The 27,267-nt window shown below is 40.0% G+C and overlaps 1 protein-coding gene and 1 pseudogene across 2 annotated transcripts in view; one reads left to right on the top strand and one right to left on the bottom strand.

The window, feature by feature from the left end:
- LOC148363353 (tetraspanin-9-like) overlaps window positions 1–26,204 on the top strand; it is a 407,202-nt gene extending 380,998 nt beyond the window's left edge. For both annotated transcript variants that reach the window (XM_088341017.1, XM_088341016.1), the window contains 4 exons: window positions 14,363–14,464; window positions 14,703–14,834; window positions 19,463–19,546; window positions 22,865–26,204. In XM_088341017.1, the coding sequence (XP_088197143.1) occupies window positions 14,363–14,464; window positions 14,703–14,834; window positions 19,463–19,546; window positions 22,865–22,936 (390 nt within the window). In that variant the 3' untranslated portion in view covers window positions 22,937–26,204. The remainder of the gene's footprint in view (window positions 1–14,362; window positions 14,465–14,702; window positions 14,835–19,462; window positions 19,547–22,864) is intronic.
- Window positions 4,997–6,606, bottom strand: LOC148363354 (uncharacterized; annotated as a pseudogene).
- Window positions 26,205–27,267: the final 1,063 nt, after the last annotated feature.

Here is a 27,267-nt window from a genome sequence, read left to right as displayed (position 1 = left end):
CACAGTTGGCTGTTTTAAAATTGGATTGGCGAATGACTGTGGATTGTTTGCCCTTCAAAATAATATAAAATGATCCAATTTCCTTCAACGCTATCACTGCATTTATTACTTTATGGACCTTCGAATGGGCTGGACTGGACGGTGGCTAACCTTTGTTGTTTTTTAGTTTAATTGATTAACATGGTGCTGGGCGATGTGACCTAAAATCAATAACACGATAAACAACGTCATTTAACATGCCTAATCAATTAAATCCCTGCAGACCACTGTACAGTATTCCCTTGCCATTTCATAATTGGACCTTTGCATACTTGATGCATTGCAGATTTGTTTTATATTAACCCCTTAACGTTCTCAACTGTTGATAAGCAAAGATGTGTCTTTACAATGGCACCAGTCGCTACGTCATGCCACACATCATTGAAAAGCTTAAACTCATGGGATTCAATATATGCTGACTTATTACAGAAACATCACGATCAGTCTGAAAGAGGAAACCCGAAAACTATTAACTCACCAATAACGTACCCTGGTTGTTAGCTCATGAGATGATTCTTTGCAAAAATGTACTTGTTACATCTAGGACCGTCCAGTAAATTCAACCTTGAATATGGTTTACTCTAAAACACACGAAAATGTAGACAGATTTTTAAAAACGCCTAAAAGCATTACTGCATCATTGTACCCAATCCGTCTGTTTCGCCACTTAATTCCAGTTTACAAATAAACAGACTGGTAAACTTATTTCCAACATCACTGAGAGCATAAACCAGCCTATCACAGTCTCATAGACAGCCACACCCACCCAGTATAGACACATCCAACCTGTCCCTGTGATAGCCGTTGCTGTGTGCTCTCTTCTGTATAACACAATGCACAATATGTTGAAATCAATGACAGTAAACTTTAAAATCGGCCAGTGATAACCAAAGCACAAAGTAGCAAGGGATTACTGTATTTTAAAAATAGGTAGTAATGCAAATATTGTATTATTTGCGCTCCTTGGCTCAGTTGCCAACAGATTTCCAGGTTTTTGTTCCAAAATAGTTACATGCTTGCAGTTTTGACTGAAGCTTGTTGCTCTCTACAGGATGAGCTTGATTGACATATTGATTGACACCACTCTCGGCCATTTGCAGGCTTTTTTCCACAGTCCATAGCTTATATTAACCTAAAGGGGCCAGTATTAATAAGGCCACTTTTGGAAATGCCTTGACCTACCCTTTGTGTAATGCGTAAAAATAAAATATTTTGTTTTTCAGATTTTGATCAAATTTGACAAAGTACCAATAAAGGCTTCAAGCTATTGTCTCACCTGGTTCTCTATTGCTGCTGGCCGTTTGTTTACACATTGTGCCCGTACAAGTCTTTCCAGAAGCATAGACTTACAATGTACAGGGATAAATACAGTTGAGGCATCCACTTCATATGAAAGGATAGAACTGTAGAGCCTGCTACACAAAGATGATAATTGTGGCGTTTTTGCCATGGGTGCAGAAAATAAAATTGAAATATCCCAGAGATTTTAGGCAATACACATGAGTCTTTTTAGCGAGGAAGGCGGAGTTTGTGTGTATCATTCTTCTGTGTATTACGAGTCAAGCACCTGGAATTATTGGTGCAAATATGAGGAGATAATATGGTCTGCCGTGAAGGCGCTCAAGTTCTCCGGTAAGGGGAGTTGGGAAGCTTATAAAGCACAATTTAAATCAATGGCCGGGACTTCAAGGTGGTCAAATTAAACACAGGCCGTTTGATTGGCGCTGTCGCTGACTGATGACACTGCATCGTGTCTCCTGCTGTTAAATCACAAAGAGAGACCTAATTACAGTACACTGCTCGTGGCGCTTCAGAGGAGTTTTGGGGAGTTTAATTTGAAGGAATCACCACGCATTGAATTTAAGCAACGTGATTGGTGCAATGGAGAAGGATATTGAGGCCAAGGGGGCGCTACAGACAATCTCATGTCCTGGACACCAAAGTCTCCAGATCTCACCTTGCGAATTCCTCTTGTGGGGTTTTGTGAAAGGCTATGTCTATGTGCCCCCTATTACAAGTGGCATGGATAAGCTGAAGATGGGAATATCAGAAGCTATTACAACATTGACAGTGCAATGCTGGGATGTGTTTGGCAGCTAAGCTGTGTGCAGGGACGTGCACGTCCAGAACAAGAACGTTGTGATGGTGGGCTGGACGGACATTGGAGACCCCAGCCTTCCTTGCCGATTGGGGCAATTCCTGCACAGCCCTGGTGGACACTGGGTCTTCGGCCACAATCAAGAGTCCTGATATTGTCCCAGTGGGAACAGTCTTAAGAATGAACTTCATTTCACTTCTCAGATGTCCCTGTGTTTGTCTGCCATTTGATATATTAAACTGAAATTGCTGATCCGAACAACTAATGATTTATAAGGGAAAATCTTGAAAATGATCAGGGGTGCCCCAAACTTTTGCATACGACTGTATATATATGTGTGTATGTATAATGCTAATGAGTGCAAATATATATATATATATATATATATATATATATATATATATATATATATATATATATATATATATATATTGCACTCTATCGATGTAGTGTTAACACCGTGAATCAATGCAAAATATCTCATTAGCTGCACCGTTTATCCTCAGTAGGGTCGCAGGGGTGCTGGAGCCCATCCCAGCTATCTCCGGGCAGTGGGCAGTGGACACCCTGAACTGGTTGCCAGCCAGTCGCAGGGCACGCAGGGACAGACAATTCGCTCGCTCATTCACACCTAGGGACAATTTGGACCGGCCAATTAACCTGATAATGCATGTTTTTGGAATGTGGGAGGAAATTGGAGTGCCCGTAGGAAACCTACGCAAGCACAGGGAGAACATGCAAACACCACACAGGAAGTTCGATCTCATGACCTCAGAACTGTGCTGCACACGCGCTAACCACTGTGCCTCCGTGTTGCCCTTATTAATATATATATATATATATATATATATATATATATATATATATATATATATATATATATATTATATATATATATATATATATATATATATATATATATATATATATATATATATATATATATATATATATATATATATATATATATATTGAGCAGGGAACTCCCTGAACTGGTTGCCAGCCAGTCGCAGGACACACAGAGACAAGCAACTTTCATCATCAAAAGTAGTTAACACTTTTATATCCTTTTAAATAAAGATATACAAATTCATTTAGACTTTCATGACTTCAGATGACACTGTTACAGAGGCATTTTTCAAGGGTGCTAAAATACAGTCACAGCCTAAACTCAAATTTTGCTTCTGACTGAATGCAGCTGTTTAATATTTTGCCATTCAAATATTCATAAGGATGCAAGTTATGAATACAGGAGCCCATAAACTAAATTTTACTCGCTAATGAGCACCTAATGGGATTCATTTTCATTCAGCATATTCCGTATTTAAATCCCGCTGCACAAAGGTTTCCACATGTCATAATGTCGCTCAATCAATACGTGACACTTTCATTGAAAAGCCAATGAATGATACTCAATGCAATGTTTTTAAAGATATACGGTAAATAAATAAGAGCTTCAGTATATGAGAGCTTGTTGAAACGACACATGAGTGGGAGATTTTCTGCCACAGTTAAAGCATTTTGTGCATTTTGCTGTACCTTGTCATCTCCCGCTAGTCAAGCCCTAATCCTATCACTAACAAGGAGCAGGTGTGCCCTGAATCAACTTACACTCCCCTTGCTGCAGCCCTTACTTCATTTGAACTTCGCCTGTTTAGTTCTTGTTTGGTATATGGTTTGAATCATAAAGCGGTTGCTGATGTAACCAATTACCCTCTACGGTGCAACTCATTATCCTCAGATTTATTTTTGAGGGTGGTGGCAAGTCGGTTTTCACATGTATAAGCGTGTTCAATTTAAACACACAATACCCCTTAAACGTTAATGGGCAAACTATGGCTGGTGGGACATGTTTGTCCTATTAGGCGTTTTAATTTTAAATGTTAATAATACAGGGTGTTCCAAAAGTCGGGGGCACATTTTTACATTGAATAACCTCGAAACAATTACGGATATTTAAACCCATCTGGTAAATTCAACGCTTTTAATCTCAATTTTTATGCTGAATGTTCAAAGAAATTCAATGTGAACACCATTGGTCATACGACTTGTTGTGACCACACACTTTAAGCCAATAGTCAAATTCTTGCCAAACGCATCCAAGCGTTGCATTGTCAATGGTTGCAACAGCTTCTGTTATTTGTGTCTTCAGCTCAACTACGTCTCTTGGAATGGGGGGCACATAGGCCAATCCTTTCACAAATACCCACAAGAATAATTTGCATGGTGTGAGATCAAGTGGAAATACAGGATGGTGGTCTTCCTGCTGGGCATTTCTGCCTGACGCGCCTCCTCCAACGCCTTTGGAACGCTTGTGTGCCCTGAACACTCGGGCCTGACTGGGTCATCAGCTGGGGACCACCGGTCATTGATGTTTCGCTCTTTTAACCCCAGGACATCTCCCGTTGGCGGAGCGATGGCTGGGATATCTCCCTGCCAACCCCACTGATGCCCTAGTGTTACTTAAAGGCCCCCAGTTCCTGTCATTCCTCTGCAGCCACAGTCAGAAGCTGCCCTTTTCCCCCTCTTCTGACAGGTCTTTAGTTGTTCTCCGGTTGCCCGCTCCTGTGCATCCAAGGTCTCTGAGCAAGCGGGAGGTTGAGGAGCCCACAAAACCCCTGCACCCCACCTCCACTGGGCATACTGTTGTTTTCCAGCCCACCTCCCTGCACTCGGCTACCAGGTCTTCATATTTCGCCCGTTTCCTCTCGTATGCTGCCTCTATTCTCTCCTCCCAAGGGACAGTGAGCTCAACCAGGTGGACCGCCTTGCTGGCTACAGACCACAGGACAATGTCTGGCCGCAATGATGTTTCTGCGATCTCCCTGGGGAACTGCAACTGCCTTTTGAGGTCAACTTTCATTCTCCATTCGCTGGCGGGCGAGAGGAGCCTTCACCTTTGCGAGGGACATTTGTGTTTTTGCGAACGTTGTTGCCAGCCCTTGCAAACTGGATGAGGTGATTTGATGGAGGAGCTGGCTGACTGTTTGCCCTCTGTCTGCAACTTTCGACTACCTCTGCCAGCTTCTTTAGGACGGCATCGTGCCGCCACCTGTAGCGGCCTTGGGAAAGTGCCATCTTGCAGCTTGAGAAGATATGCTGAAGGCTCGCATTGATGGTACTACAGAGGGGGCGGATCGCATCAGTGCCGAACCACAGATGTAGATTTTGGGGGCAGGGTAGTGTGATGTGCGTTGCCCGGATCAGAAAGCTGAGCCTGGCTTGAGGGATCTTCCACAGGTCGCGCCACGACAGGGGCCTGTCCATGACCCCTTCCCAAGTTGTCCAGATGCCCTGTCTGCTTTGGGAAACCGCTTTGATGGTATGGCGTTCCTGCTCAGTCCTTATCACTCCTGTCACCACCATCTCTTTCCTCTCTCGCCTGGAAGCCTTTGACCAAAAGAGGGGCACGTCGCTCCAACCAAGACCTGCTCGCCCTACTTGGACCCTGCCGACCACTTTGCGATGTTTTAACCTGCTGATTGCCTGGTCAACCTCTTCTTCTGCCTTCCACCTTCTTCCTGTTTGAACTTTGGTGCCCGCTGATCTAACAAGATGATCAGAGGACTCTCTCAACTCCAAAACCATCCGGGCCTTCTCCTTCTTCTATCCTAGGTTGATGGAATGGAGCGGCAGTTAGAGTATGTTCTGACCAAAGAGGCCCACGTCTGAGAGGCATCTTGGCAGCCCCAGCCACTTCCTAATATAATATCTTGCGTTCCAGTGAGGAAGGGACCTCACTCACCTTCAGAGGCCACATCACCTGATGGTATAGTATGTGCTGGTAACACCATACTTTGTATTTGCCTGGGAGCTGGCTCTGATTGATCCTGGCTAGGCCTTCCGCAAGCTGTTTCTTCACAGCCTCTGCCGCCTTCTTGTCTGAGAGGTCTGCTGTGTAGGAGCGCCCTAGGCTACGGATGGGTTGCTTTACTAGTAGCGGGATCTGCTCTCCTCCTGCAGTGAAGATGGTATGGTCGTCCCTGATACCTTTCCTTAGGGACAGGCTTCGGGACTTAGAGAGCTTGATCTTCATTCTTGCCCAGCCTACAAGCTCATCAATACTCTTCAGCCCCGATGAGGATGATTTCGAAGGCCGCGATGAACAGTATGGGAGAGATCGAACATCCCATTGCTATCCCCACTTCAAGCTGCTGCCATCCTGTAGTGAAGTCCTGGTGAGCACAGCACATCTGCAAGTCGGCAAAGTACTTGGCCACCATGCCTTTAATGCAGCCTGGCATGTGGAAGAAGTCCAAGGCGAAGCTGATCAGCTGGTGCGGGACGGACCTGTACGCATTGGCAAGATCCAGACACACAACATGGAGGTCTCTCCTTGCCCTTTGTATTTGCTCTCAAATTATTGCTGAGTGCTCCACACACCCTGAAAATCCTGGGACAGCAGCCTTCTGGCAGCTGGTGTCTATATAGCTGTTACTTGTGAGGTAGATGGTCAGCCTCTTGGCCATGATGGAAAAAAAGATCTTTTTCTGACTCAATTTATCCATTGCAGGTCACGGCGATCTGGTTTATCATTGTCTTTCAACTGTTGAACTAACTGTAGATTTTAAGGCATCATGTGAGGTCATGTTCTTAAGACATCCCAAAAGGTTAATTTAGGACACTGAAGTTCCCTACTGGCGCTTCTGATCAACTTATGGGGGCGCTGCTGGAAAACTGTTCAAACTTGTTCAATCGTATCTTCTGAAGTTGAGGGGCGTCCTGTCTTTAAGCTAGGCATAAACACCCATCAGTTATGGATTTACAACGCCACCTCACCATGGACTTCCTCTCTGGGGTTTGTTTCTGAATGTTCTGTCCATGACCCCTTCCCAAGTTCCATTATTCTGTTTTTGCAAAGTCAAGCACGCAAAACACCTATCTTGGTTGAGTGAATGCCATCAATGGGTCTGAAAAAAAGTTTTAAAAAAACAGCATTACAAAAACCTTGATGAAATAAGCTTTAAAATGGTACAACTTTTATTTTTGTGTCATTTAAAGTTAAGAAGATTTGGTGACTTCAACCGTGCCCAAGACTTCTGGAACAACCTCTCTCTTGACAATACGTACAAAATGACTTAAAAAAGTACGACTTATAAAAATTAAATGATTTGGTGGCATTTTTGTCTCAAGTGTCCTCAACGTTTAAATATCTGGCTACATTTTTCTGTACTTGCTATTTTTCTTTATAGGTTCTTAATTTTATCAATCAAGCTGTTTTTCAAATTGAATGAAAAAAACCACTTCTGAGCTAGTGGAATTGAATTTTAAGTTGTTCAATGCATCTTACCCAAACGAATGCTTAAAAAAGGAAAATAATTTATTAATTGACTTTAATTCTGAGTGTTTTAAAATTAATTTGATACAATTGTCTCTCTGTAGACTAAAAAATGAAAATATATGTGTAGATTTCTGCATGTTTAGTCATCACTGCTATCCTAAAACGACTCATCTCCATTTTTTTCATTCATTACTTTTGCCATGATGGAACTTTTAGAAGAAAAAGCAAGTAATGAGAAATAGCAGCGACGGTATAAGAAAAATTGTATAGGCCCTCATTATCTTTTTTTCCCTCATGTTTTGCAGAGGTATCGGGTCACAGAAGGTATTGGTAGATTAAAAATGAAAATAAAAAAATCAACATTTCTTTTCCTCCTAGCCCTTCTACCAAATATTTTCACCCAAGTCAGGTCAAGTCAAGTCATTTTTATTTGTATAGCCCTAAATCACGAAGAGTCTCAAAGGGCTTCACAGATTATTACACTATTACACAAGTGCCCTAAGATCTACAACAGAGGTCTCCCAACAAGTTGCCTCAAGGGCACCAAGGTGCCCCCTAAGGACCGATGTACCCGCGGATATGTTCTGAACATTTTCAGTGGTTGACCGAGACTATTTAACCCTACCTTCAATAGTTAACCAGGGAATAACATATCTCATCTCATCTCATCTCCGCTTATCCTCAGTAGGGTCGCGGGGGTGCCGGAGCCCATCCCAGCAATCATCAGGCAGTGGGCAAGGGACACCCTGAACTGGTTGCCAGCCAATCGCAGGGAATAACATATCAAATAACTAATTTTCCTTTTAGTTTTATCCTACATGTAAGCATTTATTTTAAAACCTTTTTTTTTTTTTAAACTGACAAGATAAATGGTACTATTTGAATGGGTTATTTTATCATTTTTCCCTCTAAGAACTGAAGCTTGGCTAGCAATGTTTAAAAAAAATCTTTATCAAGTGTGATAATCAATCAATCAATCAATACTTTTGGGGGAAAAAAACAAGTTTTTCCCTGGTGTCAGTATTGTCCCACACTTCTGCTCATCAATGCTAGGATTTCGCTCATCTCTGAAAAGCCAGATGACGCTTCACACTGAAAAACAACAGCGACCACTTGATAAAGAGTCTGTATCTGAGTCAGATCCGGAGGGTTCTCCTGCTACTGGAATTTACGAAAACCAGTACTATCTGTTTCATGTGGGAAATTAAACCCATACCCAAAAATACAGCTTGGAGAGGGATGGGCACCGCCAGACTGTACTTGCCAAAGATATACCACAGGAAGTGGTTCTTCTAACGACCCTGGTTGAACCTTAAATAACATGGGAATAACCCGATAGTTTGCTTTTTTGATTAGTATCAAACTGGGTGCCCTTTGTACTAATACTTAACAAAAATAGGTCTCAGCTTCAAAAAGGTTGGAGACCCCTGATCTACAACAATGAAGTACAGTGAGACCTCGCTACTTTGCGGTTCGACGTTCGCGGATTCAGAGCTTCGTGGTCTGTAATGGTAATTTTTTTTTTAAAAAAAAAATTTAAAGGGGCGTCGCTACTTTTTACGGGAATCCCCCTCGGCCGACAACCCAAGCACGGCGCGCCGTTCTCGTTTCCCGGTGTTGTGCCCAAATCCGACTACCGTACAGAATTTTCCCCCCTCGCGTGAACGCGCATTCTGCTGCGCTTCCGACAAAAGCGATCGTATTCTATATAATACGCTTTTTGAAACCATAAAGCGAGCTAATTAAAATAATTGGGCGATCTTAGTCTATATAATGCGTTTATTTAAACAATAAAGCGCGTTCGTATTCTACAAAATGCGTTTGTTAACGCGGATGAAAAAGTCACCAGTCTCCCGCTCGGGCCGCGATGGCTCTACATGGCGCTACACGGCCCTCGATGGGGGGGAAAGGGGTAGGGGGGGACCTGTGGGGATTAGGGGGCGGTGAAGCGGAAGCCGCGTGGACCCAGCAGTGGCAGCCGTGGGCTACCAGTACACTCAGTAGGGCCAGAGTAAGTCGAGAGCCTTCCCGGCTTAGCATGGTGCTCGTGGCGCACGTTAAAGCTTGTGTTTGCTGACGGGATCTCAAAGACTATTATGCATTACGGCGGTGAAGCGGAAGCCGCACCAAAACTGCGCGCCGGTGTTGTGCCCAAATCCGACTCCCGTACAAATTCTGCGCTTCCGACAGGCCGGTGTTATGCCGAGATTTGCATCCCCTCGCTACTATAACCTACTATAACCTCGTTTTATCTCACTTTTATATCACTTTTCAGGAATGTAATGGCGAACATATAACCAAAACCACTTCGTCTTGCATTTGTTGGAAATGTAATGCAACTAAAACCATTCAGTCTTTGTATTTGTTGTGAATGTAATCGAACAGTAATGCACACCGTATATAAATCATTTTTCAGGACTGTTATGCACTCTACCGTAAACCTTATTATGCTGAAATAAGCTTTATGGCAGAGTGCATATCAGTTTAAATACGAGCGATTTGAATAGAAAAAGGCAAAATTAACACGTTACCTGCTCAAAAGTGATTTGTATACGGTGTGCATTACCGTTCGATTATATTCACAACAAATACAAAGACGGAATGGTTTAAGTTGTATTACATTCCCAACAAATGCAAGACAAAGTGGTTTTTGTTATATGTTCGCTATTACATTCCCGAAAAGTGATATAAAAGTGAAATAAAATGAGGTAAAAGTGGTTGTAGTAGCGAGGGGATGCAAATCTCGGCAGGGATGCATTTCTCGGCATAACACCGGCCTCCGCGTGGAGAGCCCGACCCGCTCGGCTTGTCGCGGTGTCGTGCGTATCACGCCCGAAAGTACCCGCGCCGCGGGTTAGGGGCTCGCTCGCGAATAATAAGGATAAGCGGTGCAGATAATGAGATGAGATGAGATTTTTTTTTTTTTTTGGAAGGTGCGCCGCTACTTCGCGGATTTTCACTTATCGCGGGTGGTTTTGGTCCCCATTAACCGCAATAACCGAGGTCTTACTGTATGTATCTTTACGAACCAGACTGTCTCTGTAGTTCAGCACATCCAAATGCTGTAATAAATTGGAGACACACTCTCTTTACATTTACCAAATATATTTAAGTAAAGAAAGAAAAAATGCCTGTAGTGCTTCAATGTGATGTCTTCTATTCTTCTCTGTGTGAAGGTACTGTATAAGGATAATGGAAATGTAAAGAAATCGCCCGACTGCTCAGTTTGCTTTATGTTCCTTAGTAGGGTGATCAAATGCAATTCAGAATGTGTACGCTCATACAGTACTCATACAATCAGGTCAGATGAGCAAGCCGCAGATGAGCAAGCTTTTTTCCTTTAGGGCAGTGAATTCATTGTTTCGATGTAAACCCAACAGGCCAAGCTAAACAGCGAGAGAGTTTACTAACTCACAATGTGATAAGCCAACCAGGTAAAAAGGAAGGGTAGCATAAGTGTAGGGCAGAAATAAGTATCATGGTGGTGATCATAATGATTATTCTTTTTATAAAATGCGGTCATTGAAAACCACTATCCTCCTCCAACATGCCTTATTTTTAAATTATTCGCATCATTCTAAAGCACTTGTGTCAAAGGCAAATCCCGCTGGCAACATCAGGCCCCCAAGTAGGTTTTGTTCGTCTCAAGACGATGCTGATACATTAATGTATCATACACTAGGAATCGTTGTGTAGTGGTTTTTACTGTATGTTACTTCTCTCCACTTTATTTTACTGTAGTATAGTGAATGTAGAAAATTGCTAGTATATTTTTCATTGAAGTGATTTTAGCCAACTTTGCTAAAATATAAAAAAAAGTCTACTGATGGTGCCTGGATAATACCCACTTGTTGTTATGGGGATTTTTTTGCAAAATAACATTTAATCAAACCTCATGCACAAATGGCACTACTATATTTTTTAAAGATTTTTTATTTCATGCATGGGGGTTAGGAAGACCGTCTCGGTTATTCATATGTTTGTTAACTTTGATATTTCATTTATTATTATTCTAAAATTCCTACTTCAACTGTCAGCATGTGATGATGGCCTGTACTACTTGTCTGTCTGTCTGTCCGTCTGCATCAACTCAAAGGGGAAAAGCTTTAATTATTCAATGATCATTAACTTCCAAACAGTAATGTATCAGTATCCGATTGGTTTTGATCGATTCTACTGTGGATTTACTTGAATCGGATAAATACACAAATCCTGGTAACGCCTACCACTATTGACTACACCCCTGAATGTTTGCCATCTTATTCTCTTTTGGCATCCGACTAACTCATTGACACACACCATTCCAAGCTTTTTAACATTCAATTGGGGTAATTCAACAACATCCTAAATCACTCTTTGGATATCCAATGCTTACAACCAAAAAGTCCAAGCCAGTTACGCATGACTTTTCTGGGATTAATGAAGAAAGACAAAACACAGCACCCAGCTAACACCAGTAGTTGTTGTCATTACAAGTCTTGTAACTTATTATTACATCATCCACAATCACACAGAGGGCTTTCAGCAATGTGTTCCATTGATTGCCATGCTCTTTTGTTTTTAAACTAACAGAGTAAATGGTAAATGGTCTGCATTTATATAGCGCTTTTCAAGTCCATGAAGACTTCCCAAAGCGCTTGTGATTCACACTTACCCATTCACACAAACTCACACACCAATAGCGGCCGTGCAGCCATGCAAGGCGCCAACCTGCTTATTGGGGGCATTAGGGATTCAGTGTCTTGCCCAAGGACACTTCGACATATAACACAGAGGAGCCGGGAATCAAACCTGCGATCTCTTGATTCCAAGACGAGCGCTCAGAGAGCATGTAGATCTGTGTCCTTCCTACTAGTTAAATCTAAGGCCTTGGTCAATTCAAGAAAGCCTTCCACAAATTAAATGCCCTCTTTAATGATGTTTTCTTAGCAACGTTTGGCTCCAATGCTCTTTTCTCTGCATTCTTTTTTATACTTCTAGAACAATTATCTTATCTATTAGAATAAAGCAATTGGAACCACAATGATGTAAAATCAGCACTTTAAAGGCTGCAAGTCCCTGTTGGAGGACATTTCATGTGTGTATGCAGAGGTGTGTAGTTACGGAGTACATTTACTCAAGTTTACTCAAGTTTACTCTAGTACATTTACTCCGTTACATTTATTTGAGTAAGTTTGGGGAAATTGTGTACTTCTGGTATTTTAAAATCCCTAAACTTTTACTTGAGTAAATCTGTGAAGAAAAAAATGTATTTTTACCCCGCTACATTAGGCAACATTGAAGTCGTTACTTAATAAATTCCCTCCATGTAAGTACGCGTCTGTCAGTCTCCCCTAAGCGCATTTATTTTGATCCAGAACTCCGCCACGCGCTACCATGTTTAAGCAATCAATCGTAGCAGCCTCGTCACGTGACCATTTTCAACTTCAGCGGGGAAAATTTTGTTCACGGGTGAAACAGATCAAAAATGTCGCTTAGCAATACCGACTATGAAAACATAGAAAAAGAGGAGCACCCCTGGCCTCACATCAAAAGCATGTTACCCTTAAAAAGGGTGCCAAACACCATTTACAATATGCATTCTTTGTTCAAGTTCGTCTATGAGGTTTTTGTTTTGCTTGAAGAGCCTGTTAAACCAAGTATTAACAGTGTACTACTTGGTGCTACATATACTTCATTTATTTATTTGATTTATACTGTTTTTTTATCAAAGCACTCAAATTTACAATGATTATTTTAATCTACTTTTATATTAAATGTATTTTTCATTATTGATAATTTAATCATCTGTTGGTTGTTTTAAAAAAAAAATCAATAACTACGACGTTGCTACAGTTACTCAGTACTTGAGTATCTTTTTCACCAAGTACTTTTTTACTTTTATTCAAGTAAGTATCTGGACGACTACTTTTACTTCTACTTGAGTAATATTATTCTGAAATAACAGTACTTTTACTTGAGTAAAATGTTTGGTTACTCTACCCACCTCTGTGTGTATGTGATGAAATACGCTCAAACATTTGAATGAAAGGGCACACAGATAACTTGCAATATGTCATTGTCAAGCTAAAAATCACAATTTGGGTCAATTCTGGACATAGCGGCTGTGTGGTTAGCACAGTGTCCAGGGAGGCCCAGGGTTCAATTCCTGTTCAGAATGAGTATTTTGTGTTTAGTTTTGTGAACCCACACAAATCCATACATCACTTACTGTATAAAAAATATGGATATCTGCAAGTATATTTACCCGATTGGCTTCTTCAGCCGGACTTCATAGCTTTAGCATTGAGGAATAATGAACTGCGAACTAAAAAAAAGTATAAAAGAATATCTTAAACTGCTTGTATTCCACAAAAAACACACTTGTAGTATCCAATTAAATCATTCAAGAAATTAGTAATATTTGGTTCTATGAATACTATTGAAGCTGTTTTGTCTGGACTTCGGGAATACTTTGGGGCTTTGTTAGTGATTATGATTGTAAATGTTGAGGCATTACGTCTTAACCTATAAATAAATGTATGCTCTGGTTTGACTTACACTGCTCCCAAAGCTTTACTGGTTTCCTCAGTAAAAATTGCTGCATATATTAAGTACATTCTGCTGTGGCTGTTAGTGAAATCCTTAGAAGCAAAGCAGACTGCAGGAAAGCCAAACCATCGATTTTTGTTTCTCATACACATCAAATAAGAAAATAATCTCCCACAGAAGTAAAACAACCCTGAGCACACTGTTGGAGTTCAGTCACAATGAAAATGATGAACACACTTCGCTTGAGGGCATGTTCAATTTGATATGATTTAACATCTTTCCCTCTCACAGCGCAACATTGAGCTTGATTTTGACAAGTAAAAAGTTTAAAATCAGTCCTGCTGTGGCAATAGATCGTTTTCAGATTTTGTAAAATCAACATCTTTAAAACATTAATCCTTATATTCTTACAGGTGAGTGAGAATGTGAAACAAGATCTGAAGGATGGGCTGGAGCTCTACAATTCTAAAAACAACATTGGCTTGAAGAATGCCTGGAACATCATACAGGCGGAGGTAGGCAGCCCCTCACAGTTGCATGAAATGAGAAAAGAAAAAAAAAGCATGAAAAAGCCTTGGATCGTTCAGATAATGTACTGGCTGTCTTCTTATCTCAGTATTAATACAGCGTTGAATTTCACGGCTGTCTGTCTGAGTACTTTCCATTATGCAAAGTCACTTGAGAGTTAAGTTTCAGGGATCTCATGGTCTGTCTAGCTCATTGATTGTATTTTATTATGTGTGTGCTTCACAGTGGAATTGCTGTGGTGTTATAGCTTACACCGATTGGCATGAGGCCCTAAAGGAGAAAATTGTTCCTGACCGCTGCTGCCAGGAGCATTCCCAGAATTGTGGGCGCAACTCCACCAACATGTTCTGGAACCAGGTAAGGAATTAATATGTCCTTCATCATTTGAAGTTTTAGAACGGCATATTTTGCAATTCTATGCAGACAAAGAAGCACTGACTCGAAACGATTAAACGTCTAAAAGAAATGATGATTTATGTTTTTTCTCTTCAATTTAAGTCTTGTTGTCAGAAAAAAAACATTTGAAAGTGAAGTTTTAACTTCCTAACTATGGGGGTTGCACCTGCCCAGAAGAAGCGGATGCCTGCTGATAGCTGTTTGTGTCTCATAGGGACCCTGACACAATTGAACAACAGAAATGCTTTCACATCTCCTCGTTTGGTTAGCATCAGATAGGATTTGACTTCAGGGTGTTTTAACAGAATGGAGATAATTTATTATTGTCCACGGTACAATGCAGGATCCTTCCAGGTAAAGTAGGTTATTGATCATCTCTCAGTGGGTTGATCTTTTGCCCCTAATGTGTATGCCCAAGGTAAAATTCACGCAATGCATTGAAAAAAATCACTGAATCATTTCGTACTAATAAGTTCAAATGTTTATGTTACTGGGCTGGCCATTAATGACTTAAAATGTTATCAAATGCCGAAGATAGAACCATATTAAAGGAAGAGTGCATAAGTTAAAGTTTCCTTAAAAAGTTTCAAGTTAAATATTTTACCTAATTGAGTATGTGTTAACAATTCCCAACTGGGTTCAAAGAACAGTTATGCTTTTTATTTTCCATTGCACTTATATACTTTTATCTTAATTTTATCAGGCCTGTTCTGGGCAAAAGAAACCCCAAAGAAAAAAGAAGCGTATATTCGATTGCATCTAACAATTGCACGGAAATCATAAGATACTCGGCTGCCATCTCCTGGCTTGAAGTTATGATTGCAGCCTTAAGTTTTCAAATGCCGCACATCACGTTTAACCCTGTAGGCCCAGATATAGGAAATCACTGGCAAAATGTTTTTTGACCTTTCAGATACTTTTGTTGGAGAACTATGACGCAGAAATGAAAACGTTTTTTTAAAAGAAAATAGTAAGTTGTTGTTTTTTAATGTTGCCATATGGCATCATTGGGCTTTGAGGTGAGCAGGATTTTTGTCAGTATACTCTCTTTGTCTGAACAAATATAAACAACTACGTGTTTATTTGCAGGGATGATTGCCTACTTGTCCCTGCTCATCACATTTCTTTTTTATTTATGAGTCATTTATTAGGGGAAAAAAAAGAAACAAATCCAAACAAGTTAAAAAAAATAGTCCCCTTATTTGCTCATTTTCTGCTCCTCTTATTTTACTTATTTTAAGTGATAGTTCAGAAAACAGTTATTTCCCTCTGTGAGGCATCCGTGGACATTGCCTTTGCTACACTGCAGGCTGCTGTTCCCTTCATCACAATGACTGCGGCATCCATTATTTGTTTTCAGTGGGTAATGTGCCATTGGGTCCTTGCGGACATCCAATTGAGGGTGTCCGCCTGACTTGTTGGATCATACACATGGGTTCTTGGATGGCGTACTACTCCCATCACCTGAGGATGGCCGTCCTCTCTTTGTGAATCTGTTCACTTAATCATAGTAGAACCAATTAATATACATCTAAAAATACATAACGATACAAGTAAAAAACCATTACAAACCCCCAAAAATATAGTGAAATACTACAAACAAAAATGCATTCTCATCACTTTCATCACTTTATTTTCCTTTCTCAAAGTCACTGTCACCATCTTGGATTGCAGAAAATCACATCACGCACACTGTATCGATAAAATAACATACAATGTACCAATCCTATTTGCACAGCTCACATTTCAACAGTTGCATACATCTTCCCCACCCGAACAATTCAAATCACATCTCAAAAGCATTCCACTCGTCTGGCCATTCTATTTTCTACTTTTGGCTACCCCAAAAGCTCAAAGATGGTGGTTACATATGGTTACATTGACCTAATAAGATACAAACAACATTTGAAGAATTTATTACATGGAAACTAAATATGTACATGGTCTGGAAATTGTAATAATGCCAAAAAATATTCTAGGCTGTTCACTTACCTGAATATGATAAATCTAGTCCAATGAATCAAGTTGAGGTGCAAATGTTTTGCAGGATTTGTGATTTCAGGACAAGAGGGCTTGACTTATAAACAAAACCAATGTCCAATGACTATCAACAGGATACATTAAACATGTAATTGAGGTCTTTGAAAATAAATAAATATATATATATATATATATATATATATATATATATATATATATATATATATATATATATATATATATATATATATATATATATGTTGAGAAATATTTGGTGGCTGGTAACTGGTTACGATGCCATATAGCAACGCTTACAGGGTCAAGGCAACTTTTAAAGAAGCATTGGGGTATCATTTAGTGATAGCAAAAGATAATTGATTACAAAAAACAATTGTGATTTGAATTATAAGCAAAAATACTTCAACTGTCATACAAACATGCATTTTCTTATACATGCATCGTTCAAAAGATTTGTGTAAAATATTACAGATAAAATAAAATATTTAAGCCTCACGTCAAACCAACTAAATTATAGTTTTATAATAAATGAATAAATGAAATAAATAGAATTTTGTGTTACAATGGCATGAACAGGGGTCTCCAACATGAAGCCTGCGGGCACCACGGTGCCCCCTAAAGACAGCTGAGGTGCCTGCGGACGTACTCTGATCATATATTTTCTTTGCTGGGTAATTGTGATTTTCTAGTAAAATTATTTTTTTGGGAGGAGGGGGATGGTTTACTGAGTCTATGTAACACTACAAATATTCACCTGGTAATAGCTTAGTAACAACAACAATAACATGATATGTTGTTATTTTAGAAATGCATATATAACTGGGTGCATTTTGTGCTACTAAGTGACAAAAAGTATTTCTCAGCTTGAAAAAGGTTGTAGACTCCTGGTCTAGAATATGCTGCATATAATGCATTTTCACATGCTATGAGACATAATAACCGTATTTTATTCACTATAAGGCGCACCAGATTATAAAGCCCACCCCCTAAAATTAGTCCTTTGTCATATATTCCATACGTAAAGCGCACCAGATTATAAGGCGCTACAGTAGGAACGTCAACAAAACAGTCAGATAGGTCAGTAAAACTTTATGAAACCCTTAACATTCCGACGGCCCGCTGGCGTTGAGAAGCAAATACATGGCCTAGTCACTAGTCACTGAATCATGTCAGGCCCCATATCATTGGAAAGCTTAAACTCTTGGAGTTTAAGATATGCTGACATTTAAAAATACACTCTGCACAGAAACATCCTGATTAGTCTGGAACAAGATACCCTCAAAATATAAAGCCAGGGTAACTCACCAAAGACGTCACCTTGCAGCCATCACATTCTATGGATAATATGCAACCATGGTCTCCTTAGATTCCTTAGTTTAGTAAATCCAGCCATTTATGTACTCCTAAACATGCGATAATGCCAACAGATTAAAAGAGAAATCCGCCAAAAAGCATCTCTGTATCAAATCAACAAATCAACCGACTGGTAAAATGATTTTCTTTAGGTCGTAGCTTGTGATTCACACATTTTTTCGGACAATTGCAGGCTTTGTTTTACCTTGCTTTAGCCTATACTAGCTTGTAAATGCTAAAAAAGGACCCACCTCTTTTACCCCAGAATTACTTTAGCCAATTGTGACAGATTCAAATAATGATTGACACAAAGGTTAAGAAATGAAACGCCGGTATACATATCCCAGCATGCGCCACGCACCACTTCTTCTATGGGGCAAAATCGTGCGAGACCTGTTGCGATATTGTTCAATATACAAGGCGTATAAAAATTGAAGGCTTTTAGATACGCCTTTTAGTGCGGAAATGTATGGCTTGACCTGTGAATAAGTAGAATGTACTTAAACTGCAGTACATAAAATTACTAATTGTGTTGGATAAGCGGTTGCACAAACTATAATACAATATTTGTTATGTATTCAGATTTGAGGCTAAACTTTAGACAGTTTTCCTGATTTATTCATTTAATTTACCCATGCAAATGTAAATGGAAGTCCATCTGGTCCTGAGTTTCTTTCACAACCTACTGTGTCTAATCAGAGAAAATGCACTTAAAGGTAATTGTTGTTTTCATTGCCGTATGGATTCCTCCATTATGCAGTAACAGCCATTTGTTTTGAGCCTTGCAACACTCGGTTTCAAAATTTACTCTTGTAACAAACCTTATCTGCTTTAAAACTCAGCTTTTTCCTTAGTCCAGTCCAAAAAGGGAAAACCTCTAATTGCCAACTGAGCTATCCTACTGCATTTGAACAACAAGAAAATCCTGATGTCCTGCCGCGAGAAAATGACCCCACAACACAGTAAAGCCCTCCAGGAAGGGATAACCACTTTGAAGATGAACTCAGCTTGACCCTTGCTCAATTTTAGTATGGAGACCTCTGAATGAACCGTAGTGCACATTTTACATTTCAGAAACAATGCAAGTTTAATACGCAAGTCCGTTGTGACCCATAAGTCTCCATCAAAAATTCACAATTCATTATTTACCTAATTTATACCTTGCATGCTTGGTCGCTTGGTCGTCTGTCTATTTTGAAACATATTTTATGACAATAAGTGCATTTTTTTTCATCCAGGGCTGCTTTGAGAAACTAGAGGAATGGCTTGGTGACAACAAACCCCTGCTGGGAACAATAGGCATGGTCATCTTGGTGGTCCAGGTAGGAGGCTCACTGATGTTTTGGTGCTACTCCCTTCGTCTGAGTCTGCCTACGTTGTGATATCTCATCTCATCTCATTAGCCGTACCGCTTATCCTCATTAGGGTCGCGGGGGGGGGCTGTAGCCCATCCCAGCCATCTCCGGGCAGTGGGCAGGGGACACCCTGAACTGGTTGCCAGCCAATCGCAGGGCACACAGGGACAGACAACTCATTCGCTCATTCACACCTAGGGACAATTTGGACCGGCCAATTCACCTGAAATGCATGTTTTTGGAACGTGGGAGGAAACCGGAGTGCCCGGAGGAAACCCACGCAAGCACGGGGAGAACATACAAACTCCGCACAGGAAGTCTGGAGCTGGATTTGAACCCACGACAGGTTCCCATGACATGAACTGTGCCGCACAAGCGCTAACCACTGCGCCGCCGTGCTGCCCCACGTTGTGATATGTCTGCATTAATTTACCTCAAGTGCTATGCAAGTTAACTTATGAGGTTTTTCCTTATTGAGCATAATGGGCACAACTCTGCTGACACAATTTATTTACCCCTCCCATTGGCTCTGAGAGACTTGAAGCACCATGTGTTTGCTTCAAGCAGACACTGAAGCTCAATCAGGAAAAACAAAAAAGTGGATTAAAAAAGACGGTTGTAGTGGGTGGCTGCGACTCAGTTGTTCCAACTCCCTGAATGTTGGGTTCCGTTCCAACACCCTGAATGTTTAACTTGAATGTTTAACGTAAACAAAGCTAACCCAGGCTAATCGTACATTCGCGTTAGCGTAATCTTCCGTACGAAAGATTACGCTAACACGAACGTGTAAAAATTAAAAAAAAGGATAAAGAAAAGAATTATGAATAGGATTTCTTACCTTTGTGGTGGTCACCAGAAGGCGCAGGTGGACGATGGGGTATTCCCTAGCAAGATCAGCACACCTTCTTCATATTTTGATATTATTTCTTTCTTAAATGCAATGGTTGTACGCACTACTTTTCTTTACTTTTTTCACCTGTAGCAACTTTGCTGCTTGCACTGACTTTCTTCGGAGGCATAATTAGGGGCTAAAACACTTTGTACACCTATATTAAAAGCGAAAGCAAAACGAAGCACGTCCGCACGCAATAACAGTTGGTCACAAAAAGAGCGATCTACACCCGTACGCCGCTCAGCATCGCACCCTAGCATACGCACTCACGAATTACCGGCGTTCGAACTCCGATTTTTTGACCGAACAGCGAAGCAAGAATTTCTCTAAATTTTTGGCCGGACTCCGATTTGTTCGAACTGAGAGGCGTTTAAAAACCGAGGTTCCACTGTACATAAAATTCTGGATGTTTCCAGAAAAATCTCAGTAGATTTACTGTGTATGTTTAGGTATTTGTATTTGTAATACAGTTGCCCTTCTACATATGACATTCTGTCCCAGATTGGGCTCATATCTAGAATTTGTCATATATCAAACACATTTTCCAGATTAGAAATCACTAAAAACTTGTTAATCCGTTCCTGCCCTACCAAACTCATCCAAGCTAACCCCAAATAGCTATAAAACATTTTTCCGGATCAATAAAAACCCATTCAGATAGTAACTGAACATAGAAATGCAGTAATACGATAAAGAAGATGATATTAACCAAAAACATTCAAATTCTTGTAACCTGGATTATATTTCTTATGTTGCTCAAAAGACATTTCCTACCTCTACGAGTGTAGAGCATATGTAGAGGAGCCCCCTGTACTTATCTTTATAGAAAGAATAGAATTTACTTTTATTGTCATTCTTTGTAACCATGCACACAGAACGAAATGTCGATACACCTGACCCGTACAGTTAAACTGTAGCGAGACGATGCAGCCGCTGCCAAACAGGGCGCAGCCATTTTAGTCATTAGGTGACCAAACCCCCTAATTCCAACCCTTAATGCCGAGCGCCAAGCAGGGAGGCAATGAGTACCAATGTTGTAAGTCTGTAGGTATGACTGGCCGAGGCTTGAACCAGCGACCTCCCAGTCTCAGAGCGGGCGCCCTACCATCTAGGCTACCGGGCTGGTAATCCTATCGCCTAAGTGTTGATCAAAGATCAAAACGGGCAGCACGGCGGCACAGTAATTAGCGCTTGTGCGGCACAGTTCATGTCATGGGAACCTCTCGTGGGTTCAAATCCACCTCCAGACTTCCTGTGCGGAGTTTGTATGTTCTCCCCGTGCTTGCGTGGGTTTCCTCCGGGCACTTTGGTTTCCTCCCATATTCCAAAAACATTCATTTCTGGTGAATTGGCCGGTCCAAATTGTCCCTAGGTGTGAATGAGCGAATGAGTTGTCTGTCCCTGTGTGCCCCGCGATTGGCTGGCAACCATTCAGGGTGTCCCCTGCCCACTGCCTGGAGATGGCTGGGATGGGCTCCAGCCTTCCGTGACCCTAATGAGGATAAGCGGTACGGCTAATAAGATGAGACAATCGCAAAACATTGAATGCAACGCGAATCGAATGCAGGCCGAATCCTAACAACTAGAACACCAGTGATATGGATGACATATGAAGAGGCATTACATTTTATCCCACTACCACACTTTTTTTAGTCAAGGTACAAGAAACAAATGTTGGAGTATGGAGAAAACAAAGTCGTCCTGAAAGATATAAATAACTCATTGGTTTATCTGGTGACAAATTGGACTTTGAAGGACATGTACATTTTATGTTGGTATTGTGTTCATAGTTTACACTGTCAATGGATTTTATTCATGGACGCACAACCGCGTTTGTCTCTTACAACCCTTAGTTTGAGCTAAGAAAAAGTGGTAAAAAAAATTTTTTAACGATTCTATATTATAAATTAGGAGTGCAACGTAATACACAAGTGCGCTTTATACACAAATAAATACGGTACTGATATTGTGTAGCCTAATTTTAATGCATGTTGTACTTAATTGGAACAAAACAGTGTAAAATTCAATTTAAATACAGGCTACTCACTAATCTACTGTGTCATTTTCAAAGCAGTTAGGGTATTTTTCACTGAGTTCACGGTGAGGTATGCAGTACTAAGATCTCCCTGTTTCAGCAGATAACAGTATTAGGATAGGTTTTGCGACTCCCTTTGATGTCCTCAAAGATTGGGTAATGGAAACTTCAAAGAAACAGCTCCCTGCCTTCCAGAACATCTCTATTTACTTATTATACTAAAGCTTGCACCCACGTTTCTCTGCACTGACTATGCTTTGCGATGGGAGTTATTTTGTGTGGAAATATGTGCATGTGCCCACTTACATCACGCTGTAAACATGCTTAACATCCTGTCTTCCTCCCTTTTGCTGCACAGCTTTTGGCTATGGTGTTCTCCATGACGCTCATCTATCACATCCTGACGACAGGGACAAAGTACGAAGCCTAGAGCTGGGAGAGGCTGTCTCAATTTCTGAAGAGATAGAATTCTAAATATGTTTCTCCCCCACCAACTCCTGCCCACTGACTCCTCACCATCGCCGCACTACTTTACAAAGCATCCTTTGACTGTGTTCCAAGACTCTGTGTGCAGATTCCAGGTGCCGCTGCTCAATTCTTTTGCCAAAACAGCTTAAAAAGTAGAAAAGGGACAAGTTATACGGCAAGGAGGAGAAGCCTGGAGGATGTGAGAGGGAACAACATACGGACAGAAAGAAACACAAAAACTTTGCTAAAAGCTTAATACTCCCATCCCACCTATTTGTCATGGAGTATTCGTCTTTGCCCTGTGCTACCTAGATTTTAAAAAGAATGATAAAATAAAAATACAGACTGTTTCAAAAGTCTTGGACACCTTTTGACATTGAATATCTCAATAAATATCAACGATATAATAACACAGACGGTAAATTCAGAAAGCATTTACTCTCAGTTTTTAGATGGGATGTTCAAAGATGTATAATGTGAGCACCGTTGGTCACACGAAAAACATGCTGCCAGTAGTCAAATTCTTCAGGGTTCTCACTGATCGTTGAAAATTCTTAAAAGGCATTAAATTCAATATTCTAAAAATAAGTGCCTTAATTGGCATTAAAATGTCTTGAATCCAATATCCAAAAGTCTCAAAACAAAAAATTAATAAGAATTAGAGGTAAGATCGGGCCTAAAAAAATCCTGCCCGGCCCGCAGGTATATAAGCCTGAACCTGACCTATTAACTTGATTTGAGGGGCTCGGCCTTAAGTAAACCCGAAGCTTTACTTTGACAGATAAGTCATTTTGAAGCTTTACTTTGGCGCCGAAGTGTCCATTTCTGCTGAAGTGCGCAGCTTCGGGTTTACTCCTGGCTGACTTCCTTGACTCAAGAGCCGAACTTAACACTTCAGCACCAAAGTGGGCATTTCGGCAAAGTGCAGCAAAATGAAATGGCATAAAAAAGAAAATCATATTCTATAAATAGTGAAATATTTGGCCGAAAAGCAGAAAGAAAGTCTGTAAAGTTTGTAGGCGCTTGGCAAGAAGCGGAAAGATCAAAAACTGATGTCCTGGCCACTCTTATTTTACACCAAGTGAATGTGGGAATTTATAAAAGGATTCCTATCCAAAGTGACATGGTTGAGCTGAAGACACAAATAACAGAAGCTGTTGCAACCACTGACAATGCAATGCTGGGACGCGTTTGGCAAGAATTCGACTATCGCCATGATGTCCACCGTGTGACCAATGATATTTACATTAAATATCTTTGAACATTCAGTAAAAATTGAGATCATAACCATTCTAAATTTACCAGAGGTGTTTTTATATCCTTAATTTCTGGGGGGTTATTATTTGTTAAAATGTGCCCAAGACTTTTAGAACACCCTGTAAATTCCCTTGGGAAAACAACAAATCCTTAATCAGTCGTTGACATAAGTCCCGTATGACCAAATACACCACCCCGCACCTCCCTCAGCCCGCCCCAACACAAATCCTTTTTTTTTTACCTGTGTGACTATCCCGTCGAATGTATTATCTAGTCTGTTGCAATTGATGCGAGCACATTGACATGTCAGGATGTTTCCTTATTAAAATCCATAAGTCACACATATGTAATTCCCCTTTGACTAACGTATTGTTATTCATTTATAACAATGAGTATCTTTACATCCATATTTTGAACCAACCCCTAACCAAAATGTAACTCTGAGTTGATATGTTTTTGGGTGAGTAAATTTATTGGGTGCATTTGAATTGAACAGGGTGAGCTGGTGTGTGTTTTGGGGGAAGTTGAAACCAGCTGTAGTTTTCAAATACAGTCATTCCTTTGCTGCATCGCGGTTTACTTATCGCTCCTTAGCGGATTTTCATCGTTCATGGTGTTCCGTATTTTGATTGGCTTACAAGAGGAAGAAGCTTTTTATCGCCAACAAAGTTGTACTTATCGGCCCGCTAAACTTGCTCTGGAAGCTCATGCAGGTCTTTAGCGCTCCCTGAAGCTTTGTTCATTAGGTCAGAACTGGAAGGTAAATGTGGTTTTCCATAACTTTCACGTACAAGTATTATGTAAAGTGAGGTGGATTGTTTCCTTAATCCACACAGTTGTGCAACAAAGCAGCAATTTGACAGCAAATATGTTATTTGTAAAAAATAAATAAAAATAATACTAAACAAATCCTTAAGACTGTAAATTGGGTTTGTTCTCGAATAGTATTTTTAGTGGTAGTTTACGAGTTTTGACTATTGTGGGACTTTTTGGAATGCAACCCACAGGAAACAAAGGAGTACTGTATTTGAATCATACCTGTGTGGTTGGTTGCACTTATATTTTTGTTTACTTCACTAGTCGGTTTGATACCTGGTAAAATGGAACAAAAGCTTTGTTTTCATTTTAGAAATTAACTGGGATCCTCTTAAGTAATGGTTTTAGGTTTGTTCTGAAATGCGAAAAAAACATACCATTTAGAGTCAGATATTATTTGGACACACTTGAAGTTGAAACAATAATTACTATACTGCTGATTTTTTGTATCAACTCTGGTCCAGAAAATTATAGTTAAGAGAATGTTCAATCTCCAAGCAAACCTTGTTAATTGTTCTTCAATAAATTTAGAGTGCACTCCAAAAAAACCACCCCATTGGCACAAAACTTTGCTTATTTTAAGCAATTTTGACTTATTTTTATAGTAAAATAACAAAATAAACGTAAATGTCAGATGGCGGATAGCTTTGCTATTTTTAAGTACACAGAAACAACTTTAAAATACAGCTTAAATGAGCAAAATGATATGTCATTGAGTTAAGGATGTTTTTGCAGTGTACTTTGTGCATTATTTGATTTTGTTCAACTAAAGAGACCCAGGTCCCTTCTGTATATTTTTGTACTGTATTGCATCGTGTCAAGGTAACACCTTACTGTGCATTGTGTATCAAATTACATGTTTAAAAGATACAGAGCTTTACTTCTGGCAGTTTTCTATAACAAATGGGGCAAAATCAACCAGTTTGGTATAATGCACACCGTACCAGCTCATTTTGCAATTAACCAGGTCGCAATCTACAGTTCTCATCTCATCTCATCTCATCAGCTGCACCGCTTATCCTCAGTACACAGAAACAACTTTAAAATATAGCTTAAATGAGCAAAATGTTATGTCATTGATTTAAGGATGTTTTTTGCAGTGTACTTTGTGCATTATTTGATTTTGTTCAACTAAAGAGACCCAGGTCCCTTCTGTATATTTTTGTACTGTATTGCATTGTGTCAAGGTAACACCATACTGTGCATTGTGTATCAAATTACAAGTTTAAAAGATACAGAGCTTTACTTCTGGCAGTTTTCTATAACAAATGGGGCAAAATCAACCAGTTTGGTATAATGCACACCGTACCAGCTCATTTTGCGATTAACCAGGTCGCAATCTACAGTTGCTTTAGGTAAATCAGCGCTATTGTATGAGAGGCCTCTTCAGAAGTAAATCATACTTTCTCACATCTATAACTTCGTACTCTTGCACATGTGCAACTACACTCTTATACAGACACAGTCATAGCCATGCACAAACACTATTATACTATTTGATAAATTCTACCTTACTCTCATACACAGTACAATAAAACTTTCTCACAATTACATGCTATACAGTTATACACACACTACTACACTCTCTCACACACACTACCATGTCTTCACACACATACTGCTATACTCTCACATTTACTACTATACTCTTTCACAACACTACTATACTTTTATGCGCACACTACTATACTATCTCACACATACTACCATACTCTCATACACTTACTTATATTCTCTCTCACACATACTAGTATAATCTCATACATGGCCCATTGTAATATGAATTATTAAACAAGACGTTAGTTTGGTCTAACAGGAAGACACTTTAAATTCCCATTTGGAGATTGACTCACCCACAGATCAGCGTGCAATGCCACTGAGAGGTTAGGTGATCATTACACGGGATGTAGTAATAGCCATTTTAATGGTGTGTGAAAAAGAATAGTACTCTCTGAGTGTCTATTGTAGTGTTTTTTTTGTTGTTGTTGTTTTTTGGCGGGGGTGTCATGGTAGTGTTTTTGAGGGAGTGAAATAGTGTGTGTGAGTCTTTAGTATAGTGTTGAATGAATGAATGAAAACTTTATTCGAACATTAAAATAAAAACAGAACAAAAACAATAACTCAACAACAAAATAATGATACATAATATGAAATGAAATGAAAATGTTCGAAAAGGAGTAGTAAGAAGCAAATGCTTATATTCCCTACCCCTTCATCTTC

Source organism: Urocampus carinirostris, chromosome 7, assembly GCF_059441175.1.
Source record: "Urocampus carinirostris isolate Australia breed hairy pipefish chromosome 7, RoL_Ucar_1.0, whole genome shotgun sequence".
Classification (NCBI taxonomy): Eukaryota; Metazoa; Chordata; class Actinopteri; order Syngnathiformes; family Syngnathidae; genus Urocampus; species Urocampus carinirostris.
The sequence above is the reverse complement of the archived record's forward strand: the minus strand, read 5'-3'. Positions and strand labels throughout refer to the sequence as shown.